Genomic DNA, 12297 nt, shown 5'->3' with positions numbered 1-12297 from the left:
TAAGTATTATTTTTTTTTTATTATGTAAGTGGCCATCCTACCTTTTAATAGCTTGTTTAAAATGATAAACATTTCTAGCTCTATGTTATACATAAAACTACTTTGCTACCCAAGGTACAAAATAAAAAAAAAAATCAGCCAATCCACTTTTTAAAATGTAATGAATTAAACAACAAAATTTTTTCAGCATTTAGATCTAATTAAAAGAAATTCTAAACCTTTACAAAAATAAAATTGTCAATAATCAAACATTTTAAAGAATATAATGCCATCATTCTAAAAAGAAAAAATGGATCATGAAATATTGTAGTAAAATAAAAATGGCCAATCCAGATATAAATATAAAAGTCTATCTATCATTAAAAAATAAAAAAAGGATTTACTTACATACTAATTGCGTCCCCGTCACATCACAGAGGCAGAGAGTTGGCAAGTAAATAAAAGGAAAATAAAGGATGTAAGTACATATTGGGTATGAAAATATTTTTTTTTTCATATTAGCCGACTATCTCTGCTAAATCTAATTTTAAAATAACAGAAAAACTAACAACTTTTACTCACCCCCTTTTGGTAACAATGTGCCAAGCAAACAGAGCATTTTGAAAGAATAAAGGGAGATAATCATTAATATTCTTTTCACTCATTAGATACATTAAAGTGTTAACAATTCTTTTGTAAAACAAAAATTTAAACACATGGAGAGAATCAATTTTAAGTATAAAAAGAAAACCCACATAAAATCGACTTGATTATAATGTAGTAACAAGATTCTTTAGTTACATGCAATAGACTATAAAAAGCTATAATAAAAGCCAGGGCTGCGACTGCCTATTGTGCAACATTAAGACCTACTTGTTTAAAACTTTTTTAGATTAACTGTTATTCTAGCAATTGTGTTTATGTTTGTAATGTTGTTACAGCGCCTTGAGCCTACATTTTGTTTGTTAACAGCGCTTTATAAATAAAATTATTATTATTATTATTAATGTTTGCATTGAACGCAGGCGGCCGAATGTAAGTGGCAGCCGAACATAAGGGGTGGCCAATCATTATTCCAACATTCCAAGGTTACCTTTTTTTTTTAAATTTTTAGTTTAATTTTTTTTTTCAAGTACTCAAATATTTCAATATTTTGATAAATTCTAATTACTTCATTCCAAAAATCTAAAAAAAATATTTTTAAATATGATATTCGTACTTTGAGTTGCTTCATTTTGTCCTGGTGGTGTGTTGGTTTTAAATAGCAGCCTTAGCAATCCTTTATAGAAAGAATTATTATTGGCAATGTCTCGGTTTTAAAGGATCCACAAAAAAGATTTTTGCACACACAGAAAAGGGTATACAAAAATGATCTACAAACTCAGACGCATTACATTTTTTTCCTATTTTTTTTTATTTCACACGCAGGCGGCCTGTCACAGTCTTAGTTGACATTGCATGATCTAAAGTTCACGTCATGTTAAGAGTTTAAAAGACACGTGGAATTTCCTGATGTAGAAAACAGGAAGTAGAATGAATAAAGTTGACTTTGAGTTCAGTCAAGTCAAGTCAGTAAGGTTTTGCTCCCGGTCCAGGAAGGTTGGACGTTGCTTCCTGGACTGGTGTATATATATGTATATAGCATAAAAGTCGATGGACTAATGATTGTTGATTAATTATATTTGAGAGTTGATTTCATCATGTGCTTATTGAATATTAAGGTATTATTCGTATTTCAATGGATATCTATAGTTGAAGCTCCAGTGTCACTAGTAGTAATGGTACTTATTGTTACCCGCTGAGATGCGGACGTGATTGATACATTTGATACCGCTGCTATGCGGATAGGATTGTTATTATTTCTTGACTTGTAGCACTAACAAGGAGTGCAGTATATTATTATTATTTTAGTAAAATAAACTTCATGTTGTCTGCTGAACGGACTTGAGTCAGTTGTATAGTGTTTGTCTTGTCACGTGTCTAGAGTAATTCAGGAAGCAAGAACTCAGCATTACACCATTCAACGTTCATTGACACGGCCACAACCCCTGCGGCGACCCTGATAAAAGCTATATAAGCCATAAGCTATATAATCTATAAGCTATATAAAAGCTATAATTTATTTAGACTATTATATCTCTACTTACATTTGTAAAATCCTGTTTGAAAGAAATAAAAATAACTAATTACTCAGACATTAATCTGTAAGACAAGACAAAAGAGAGAAAAAAAATCTTTACAGTTGTTGGAACTGATTTATATAGGTCAGGTTTGTTCACACACTCACCCTGAGTTTGGCAAGACTATTGTTTTTAGAAAGAAGCCGATTCATTTCCTGATAATCTGCAGAGGAACACACAACAAGCCAATCCTTTTGTTCCGCAGTCAGCTGGAAGAACATCAATATTAACCGAGCTTGTAAGTTACAAAGAGTTTTCCGAAAAATAGTTTCAATGTTAATCAAAGCTTCAATATTAAACTTCATAAAACAAGAGGATGAATGTGACTTACAGCAACGTAGAACTGCCCTGAAGAATGTGACGCATCGTCATCCTCAATGTATTGCTGTAAACAGAATAGCAATATTAGATGTTAAATTAATAAAGGAATCCATAACACACTAAATTTGTGATCATTGTCTTCTTTTTTTTTTTTTTAAGTTGACTTTGTCAAAACAACTCATGCAAAAATCTGTAGGTTAAACAAGCAACATTTTTTTTTAAATGAGTTGTTTTTTTTTAAATCAATTCCTACTTTAGGACGCTGATGTTGGTCTTTAATGTCTCATTCTAATATCTAAAATGAAAAATGAAGATTTACAGAAAACTATCCCGATGTTGGAAAAACAAATGTTTATGAAAATAGTAAGTATAAATATTTTAAAATATTTAAATTTGGCAATTTATGTTATTATTATTATTAAAAAAACAACAGGTTTTTAAATCAAAATGAAAAACTTTTAAATTTCACATTTTTGTAAAGCCTGGATTAAAAATACATGCAGATATTTTCTAGTATACAGACTCAAGTAAAAACTCCACTGTTAGGATATCTCACCCATGATTAATCCCAAAAAAATGGGAATTGTGAAAATTTGATCCTACTTTCATTATGCTGTTTTCTTGAAATTAATGCTTCAATCTTTGTCTTTAATGTGATTTATATGTCACGTCAGTTTTTCCCCCAAAGTTTTTTTTTTTAAATATTGTTTATCTAAAAATAGCTGCACCAGTCCTAGTGGCACCATATGACCCCCCAAAAATATAGCTCTAGAATTAATCATTGTAATCCCAAATATCTTTTTTTTTTTTTTTTTTTTTTTTTTTATTTCGTTCACTATTGGTGGGTCTTCATATAATTGATATAACTCATGGTTAGTGAGTGTCCTCCACCCTGTTTCATCCTGTATGGCACCATAGATTTTCCTAAGGATTTTTCTTTAAATAAAAAATAAAAAAGAACAGACTACGTTGGGCAGGTCACCTTGAAAGAATGTCAGACAACAGAGGGGCGAAAATCGTATACAGGCAAAAACCAAAAGGCAGGCGACCCAAAGGCAGACCCCGAATGCGATGGATAGATGACGTGGAAGCAGATCTGAAGCAGCTTGGGGTTAGGGCGTGGAGACGAAAGGCCCAGGAGAGATCTGAATGGAAGGATGTGTTAAAGCAGGCCAGAGCCCTCCATGGGCTGTAGCGCCACTGGGATGGGATGAATCCCAAATATCTAGCTTATTTAAGAGGAAGAATCAATACTAGAGGAATAAGCTCCTTTTTTTCTATATAAAACAAATTAATTAATGACCACTAATTGATTAACTAATTGGTTAAATTCTTATTGGTTTATGTCTTGTCTTCGACTATGAATATTTATGTAAAATTTCAATCTGATCTGTTAATAGGAAGTGGGAGGAAAAAATGTGTACAAAATGTAATTTGGTAAATAACTCCAATGTAAGTCATATCTCTCAACAAGTATGAGGATTTATTTCCCTTTTTGATAAAAAAAAATTAATAATTAATTGTTTTTATTTTTAATTGATTCATATTTCGTTAGGTAGTATGAATAATTTTGCATCAATTCCATCTTGATCTGTTAATTGGTATAGGAGAAATAATGTGTAAAACAATTGTACCAAGAGTGAGTTGATATAAGCTTTGTAACAACTCCAGAGTGGATGATCTAACAAACACAGTTGAAGACTAAAAAAATACTAGAGATAGAATGTCATGCTCTGAACTCATAATCTGTAAAAGATTGTCAGGTATAACCTACACTGTTACACAAATAGACCAATGAATTACACACCTTGGTTACTTTATGACTTTTCTTGTTGAAGGTTGGAGCAAGTTGAAGGTTGGTGACGGACATGTTGTTCATTTTGATAATCTTGTCCTTGACACTCACGACGGAGGCATTGACATCATCATCCATGGATGCTGTTTCAGATGTGCTGGATGTTGTAGACCTGTGAGATTCCTGCATGGATACAACAATATTAACAAAGACTCTGGATAGATCAACATAAAAATAAACAAATACAATTTTTTAATACTATAAAAAAAAAAGCTTATATTGAGTGAAATTGCATCAATTATTTGGAATCAATCCTGCAATTAATTTTAAACAGATCTAGACTAACAATAATAATTTTTTTTATTAACAGACGAAGACCAACAAATTATGTGCTATTGGAAATATCTGTATTTTTATATGTTTTACATGTTTCGGATGTTCTTTTAGAGTTGAAGATAGTTTACTTCCTAGTCCGAACCTCCTGCAGGACGACGGAGGGATGGGAGCAGGCAGATTTTGAATCTGGGACCATCAATAAATCAGAACGACATTCCAGCGCGCAAACCACATGACCAGACAGCCATCTTTATTTATTTTGTTTGTTTTGCGCAACTTTCACACACATAGAACACTAAGTGTGCTATGGTCCAATCACTTTTGTGTGGACCAGATGGGAAAAGGAAGGGGGTTGGGAGAAGGCCATGACTGAGCTACACAATTACTTATAAAAAAAAAAGAAGGTTTTATAGTTTGAAAAAAAGCTTATTTTTAACAAACAACCTAATTCTCCACACAATGCCTATCTGCCTTAGCTTTGTATATTTCTATTAAAAAAAAAAAAAAATTAATTAATTACGACTAATTGATTATCTTATTTTTTTTAATTGATTCATGTGTTTTCATCAACAATGAATAAATTGTGCAAGGTTTCAACTTGATCAGAGAATGGGAATCGAGAGAAATAATATGCACAAATTTCTACCCAGACAGACACAAAAAAGAGTTGATATAAGCTTTGTAACAAAGACTCTGAATAGATTAACATTAACACAAATAAAAATGACTCAAAGAGTAAAAACTTAAATTCATCAGAAGTAAAATAAAAAAATGAGCATATTAAAACATTAAGTTTACCAAAACAATTCTATGGGCTTCTTCCCCCAAAATCAAGCCTCTCTGTAGCTCTCATATCTCACACCTACATAACAATTTGACATGGTCAGTAAGATAGTTATATGCTTTAAACTGTAAAAACTAAGAATGTCTTTGAAAGTTGCCTGCAATGGATTATAGATCTTTTATAGGATGTGACAGACAGCAGTGACAGACTTGTTCTAAAGCTCCTATTAATCAATCAGTTTTGAATCACAATCTCTATTTCCCCTATCCATGCCTTCAGCACAAGTTCACTGCATCATGTTTAAAGCAATAGCTCCAAAGAAATGAATGTTCCTATTTGACTAGAGTAACACCATTAGTAAAATCACTAAATTCAGAGTCATTTTTGAAGACAGAGGACTAAAAAGTAGCAATAATACATAAAATAAAACATAAAACATTGAGCCATAATTTACAAATAAAACACAATCTAATAAAATACTCAGAAAAATAAAGATAAAAGCATATTCTATGCTAGGACTAATTAATAAAAGTGCTACTTCTTCCCTAGTGCCATTAGAGCATGTAACCAGTTGCCTGAATCAACCAGGAAAACAAAAAGCTTGGCAAATTCTCTTATTTAATATGGATGACTAAATTAACATATTGATAAACATAAGAAATAATCTTCCCTTTTGAGGAACATCTGTAATATAAATGATAAGATAAAAAGATAATTTTCTCCAAAACCATAATGTAGGTTACTGTGTCAAAATAAATTAATGCCTGTAATAGCAATTGTCATTTCATGAAAAGTCTTTAAAAAGGTATCAAATTCATCATTTCTTATAAGAGGTCATGACAATCAGCATGTCTGTACAACAGAACTTTTAAGAGTGTAGTTAACTTTTAAAATCTGCATAGCTATCTTCGAGCTCTTGGGACATAACATTGTGATCATCTTTGACCATGAAGGAGGAGCTATCTTATTTTATGAGAAATTATTTTAAGTAACAGGAATATCTAAATGCCCATTACATACGGTGGAAGCAAGAGATGCATTAGATCCTGATGGCCTGATGCTTGGTTCAACTCTGTCAGTCCTTACAAGGTTCACCTTCATATTTTCATCACTTTTCATCCTTGACATTGCTAGACCGTCCAGGTGGTCCTTCTTCAGTTCTGTAGGAGCTGCCAAGTTTAAATAGTTATGATGTCACATCGTCAAAGAGATACTGAATTTAACTTTTATAATATTCATAAGTTGTTAGTCAGGGACAGTAGCAAAATATTTAAAAACAAATTAAAATGTCACATTGAACTTGATGAACCAGGTTAAGGACAGGGCAAGATGAAACAGGATGTGCTTTAAATTTTGAATAGTCAATGTTTACTTGGGATGAGAGTATGACCTTAAAACCTTAATCCTCCTTTTAAACCAAGTACAGGACATAACTTAGGTCAAGGTTCTTTATCATAAGTATCAAGCATGTCATGATAAGGATCTAGGGTGGAATGGACCCAACAAAACGCTTGCATTCGATTTATCTACACAATGTGGTAAGGATAACTTAAGTTCAAGAAGTAAATATATACACAGATGATGAAATGTGTATGCTAGAAATATTGATGCTCAGTATCTCGTCAGCCTCCTTCAGTCGTGAAACGACTATGGTTCATCTCGAACACTTTTTCATATGGCTGTGAAGCACTATTTTGGAGAGACACTCCCATCCACATGTATTGCATGTCAAGGTAGCTTTCGCTTTGGTGGTAGAGGAGCTGGCCATTTTCCGTGTGGCATGCTTTTCTTCAAGAGTTGTTTTCTCACTGTCTATAGCTTTTTTGGTCAGTGTCTCTCTCCAATTAGTGCGGTCTAAGGCTATCCCTTCCCAATGCTCAGTATATATTTTACTGGTTTTTGTTCTTTTCTCTTTTCTTTTTGGTTCCTGCAACCCTCTTTTATAGTTACATGCGACTTTCATTTTGTGAAAATAATGAAATCTTTTTGGTTCCTGCAACCCTCTTTTATAGTTACATGCGACTTTCATTTCGTGAAAAAAATGAAATCTTTTTGGTTCCTGCAACCCTCTTTTATAGTTACACGCAACTTTCATTTTGTGAAAATAATCAAATCTTTTTGAACATTTTTTTGTAATTGGTGTAGTCGTAAAATGAATTTAGATACTTTCAGTAAGTCTAATTGACACATTCTTTATGCAGCTTTTCTTTTATGCTATATCATGCTCAGTGCACTCTGCAACAATCTTTTTCAAGAAAGGAGGGGGTTATCTGCAGTCTTTGTGATCTTAACAAACATCTTAGCTTGAGTTAGATTCCCATTTAAAATTCATGGTCAATATCAGGATACATTGGAATTTAAATCCAGGCCACTTGTTAAGTAGCCAAGCAGTTAGTGGCACTATGCAACTCAGAACATTTATTTTCAAATCAGCTTCTTCAAATCTGAATACTCTATCAAGAGTCCTGAACATGGACACTGGCCCCAAAACATCAATATAGAAGAAAAAACTTTTGTAGAGCTGTCCGATCTGGAAACTACCGCAGTTCATCTCAGGTATTGGACTGGTCATTTAAACCCTCCAACATAACATTGAAAAAACAGAAGTAGAAAGGATCAGACTAGAAAAGAAAATTTTATGTGAAACCTACTAGCAGGGGGCTCAGACTGAGCACGCAGAGAGTCATTTTTTTCCAGCTTTGTTGATGGCTTTATCGACGGAGGATCAGGATCTACACTGCTTTCTTTTGGCCTTAAGTTAGGTTCTGACATGGCAGGTTTAGGTGCAGAAGTTTTAGCAACTGATGAAGCCAAAGATGGCAGTGGCTGAGATGTTAAATCTGAACCTTCAAGGTTTTCAGATGCTGGACGATACTTTTTCTTTAACACCAAAACTTTCTCACCCTGCAAGTAAAAAAAACAATTTTTACAGTTATAGTCAACAAAAGTTTTAATTATTGTATTTTGTTATCAGCAGGCTTGGTGGCTTAGTGTTAAAGTGCTTGGCTTCTGAATCGAGGTTCCCGGGTTCAAATCCTGGTAAAGACATTTTAATTTCAGGATCTTTGGGCACCTCTGAGTCCACCCAGCTGTACTGGGTATCTGACATATGTTGGGGAAAAATAAAGGTGGTTGGTGGTTGTGCTGGCCACACGACAACCTTGTTAACCATGGGCCACAGAAAAAGATTACCTTTACATCATCTGCCTTATAGATTGCATGGTCTGAAAGATGAACTTCAGATAGAATAATACATTTTGCAGCAATTGAACTAAAAATATGCACACTACAATAAGATTTGTATAAAGTCCTTTTTTATGTAATCAAATAGCATCGCTGTTAACATTAAATAGTCACTTAGTTCCATTGTATTGCTTTGTGTGACTAAGTACTAACCAGTAAGGAACCCAGGGAACTAAAAATTTAATATGAGATTCTGCAATTAATAATTACACATGATAATGACATGCCTTCTCTTTTGAGTTGACCGAAAAAGGACGATTTGGATGCTTTTAAGCAGATAATGTAAGCCTAATCCGTTTCTGTGGTTAATAATAATGTTGTGTGGTCAACACATTTTATACTTCTCTTAACCAATGTCGTATACCCAACAGAGACTTATGTCCTAAAACCTCATTGATAAGAGCAATGGTTCAGAAGCCCAGCTTCTTGGCCACCATATAACCTGAAAAAATAAAACATTTCTACATCCTGAAAAAAATGGATGTAAACCAATAAAGTCACTGCTTTAATATTGGAAGAAATAAAACAAAAGCATAAAAAAGCCTAGAGCTTATGTTTCACATAATTTTCTAAACAAACAAGGCTAGAGCTTATGTTCCACACTAATTTCTAAACAAACAAGGCTAGGGCTTATGTTCCACACTAATTTCTAAACAAACAAGGCTAGAGCTTATGTTTCACACTAATTTCTAAACAAACAAGGCTAGAGCTTAAGTTCCACATTAATGTCTAAACAAGGCTAGAGTTTATGTTTCACATAATTTTCTAAACAAACAAGGCTAGAGCTTATGTTTCACACTAATTTCTAAACAAACATGTATAGAGCTTATGTTCCACACTAATTTCTAAACAAACAAAGCTAGAGCTTATGTTTCACACTAATTTCTAAACAAACATGTGTAGAGCTTATGTTTCACACTAATTTCTAAACAAACATGTGTAGAGCTTATGTTTCACACTAATTTCTAAACAAACAAAGCTAGAGCTTATGTTTCACACTAATTTCTAAACAAACATGTGTAGAGCTTATGTTTCACACTAATTTCTAAACAAACATGTGTAGAGCTTATGTTTCACACTAATTTCTAAACAAACAAGGCTAGAGCTTATGTTTCACACTAATTTCTAAACAAACAAGGCTAGAGCTTATGTTTCATACTAATTTCTAAACAAACATGTGTAGAGCTTATGTTTCACATTAATTTCTAAACAAAGAGTAACTCACCAAATCAAGCTTTATTGTTGCCAACTCATTTACATAATCCTTAAATCTCTCTCTGTTTAGTGCTGAGGGGAGAAGAACAAACACAGAATAGTAAAATTTGTTTGTTTTTTTTCCTTGATTATCATATACTATATATAACTATATTTGCAAGAAAAAAAAAATTTCAATATTTAAATTCTTCAAAATAATTCCGTTTCCTGTATAGAAAAGTTTAGTTCAGAATTCTTATAAGTTGATAGGTCAAATGATATGTATGATAGGCAGCATTTCAAGCACTTGTAGGTGAGAATAGTGCTGGTAAGTAATTTGGTTTGAATGACAAGGGCTGGTACATTGCACTTATGTATCTTAAATATCAAATCAAATATAAAATGTATTAGAGTCTATATAAGCTCACATTTTAATTAGATGACTGCACAGATTACAGACTGCACAGCATCAAAATGAATGATTCTCAAATTATCAAAAACATAGAAAAATTCTAAGCATTCTGGGGTTTGCTATTAACTATTGAAGAAATATTACCTCATCATATAAAGATATTAACTTAACAAATGAGAGATAACTCCTTATGAACAAAAAAAAAAAAATTGTACAATAAAGTAAGAATGACCAGCATATGGATTTCACTTTCTATATGTTTGTATGTCCTAGCATATGGATGTGGATATCAATTTCTATATATTTGTATGTCCTAGCATATGGATGTGGATATCACTTTCTATATATTTGTATGTCCTAGCATATGGATGTGGATATCAATTTCTATATATTTGTATGTCCTAGCATACGGATGTGGATATCACTTTCTATATATTTGTATGTCCTAGCATACGGATGTGGATATCACTTTCTATATATTTGTATGTCCTAGCATACGGATGTGGATATCACATATATTTGTATGTCCTAGCATACAGATGTGGATATCACTTTCTATATATTTGTATTTCCTAGCATATGGGTGTGGATATCACTTTCTATATATTTGTATGTACTAGCATATGGGTGTGGATATCACTTTCTATATATTTGTATGTCCTAGCATATGGATGCGGATAACACTTGCTATATATTTGTATGTCCTAGCATATGGAGGTGGATGTCATATTCTATTTATTAGTATGGACAGCTAAAGATTTCTGCTAACACAAATGATTGTTTATTCAAGCTTATGGATCTATGCCAACCATACAGCAGTAATGACTAAATGTCACAACAAGAAAAATTATGAGACTATTATGTTAAGGATTGTTTTGTCATTAATTCATTCATTGCTGCTAATTATATTTTGTTTTCTCACAACATCTGTAATCATGAAAAACTAGATACAATGAACTGACCAACTGTACTGATGCAGAAGTGGTTGGCAAACAGTGAAAATATTTCACATCATTGTAGTGCTTTACATAGTACTAACATTTTTTTTATTGTTTTTCATATGACTAACTTTAATTTAGTAATTTTGAGGTATAAGATGAATAAAAAAACTAATTTTATTTTGCATTCTCATGTAAGGCTAAGACATTGTTAAGAAATTAATAAATCCAGTGCAGAATTATATTTTAGTTGAATTCTAGTATCAATCAATCATTCTAAAGACTTTTGTGTCTTATTTATAAACTGTTAGAGTACCATTTGATTAACACTAGATATACTCTTATAATATTTCTCACAAAAATAATTAGGTGAAAGAATTTTAGTTATGGTGCCCTGGCTGTTCATATAGCAGCACTGTAGAGTTTGAAACATAAAAATACAGATGGCATTCCCACATCTTAGAGAACAAAGCTTGAATTATCTAAGAGATCAGTCAATATTATGCATTTATATCTTCAAACTTTGTGGCTCAGCCATGCTCACAAAGAAAACAAATGATGACCTTGAAAACCCAAATTGCATTTATATAAATGCTGGCTTTTTTGTGTAGTTAGGTAAGAAAGTCAAAGTAAACCTTCTTTTGAAATCAGTTCCATGGTCAAACCTCTTAAATTGAACCCTACAGTATTCAAGTACCAATTATAGCTGGATGGATTCAAGACATTTTGAACCCCTGCATTAAAACTCTTGCCTATATGGATTTAACTGATTTTTGTGTATATGTGACCACAGATATTTAGTATGCCACATGGTAGTTAACTGATAAACAAACATGAACAAAATATCCATTTAAAAAAATGATTTGGTTCATTTTCCCTTTTCAGGACTCATGGTTATTACAACAATGATGCAACTAGGATAGCTGAAGTGGCTGCCACTAATAAGTCTTAACTAATCACCATCTTTTTTTCTTTTGTCATCTGTTTCTGTGGCCTATGGTTTACGAGGGTGTCGTATGGCCAGCACAACGACCAACCACCTTTACTTTTCCCCGACTAATGTCAGGTACCTATTACAGCTGGGTGGACTCAGTTATTTATAAATTAAATTTTAC

The 12297-nt window shown here is 32.5% G+C and overlaps 1 protein-coding gene across 2 annotated transcripts in view; it reads right to left on the bottom strand.

The window, feature by feature from the left end:
* LOC106061353 (ankyrin repeat domain-containing protein SOWAHC-like) overlaps positions 1-12297 on the bottom strand; it is a 40887-nt gene that overhangs the window by 21519 nt on the left and 7071 nt on the right. For both annotated transcript variants that reach the window (XM_056034960.1, XM_056034961.1), the window contains 7 exons: positions 9864-9925; positions 8047-8299; positions 6416-6564; positions 4288-4458; positions 2491-2544; positions 2267-2368; positions 388-2138 (listed from right to left, as the gene is read on the bottom strand). In XM_056034960.1, the coding sequence (XP_055890935.1) occupies positions 2103-2138; positions 2267-2368; positions 2491-2544; positions 4288-4458; positions 6416-6564; positions 8047-8299; positions 9864-9925 (827 nt within the window). In that variant the 3' untranslated portion in view covers positions 388-2102. The remainder of the gene's footprint in view (positions 1-387; positions 2139-2266; positions 2369-2490; positions 2545-4287; positions 4459-6415; positions 6565-8046; positions 8300-9863; positions 9926-12297) is intronic.

The sequence above is a fragment of the Biomphalaria glabrata genome, chromosome 7 (genome assembly GCF_947242115.1).
Source record: "Biomphalaria glabrata chromosome 7, xgBioGlab47.1, whole genome shotgun sequence".
Taxonomy (NCBI): domain Eukaryota; kingdom Metazoa; phylum Mollusca; class Gastropoda; family Planorbidae; genus Biomphalaria; species Biomphalaria glabrata.
This window is presented reverse-complemented; position numbering and strand designations above follow the sequence as displayed.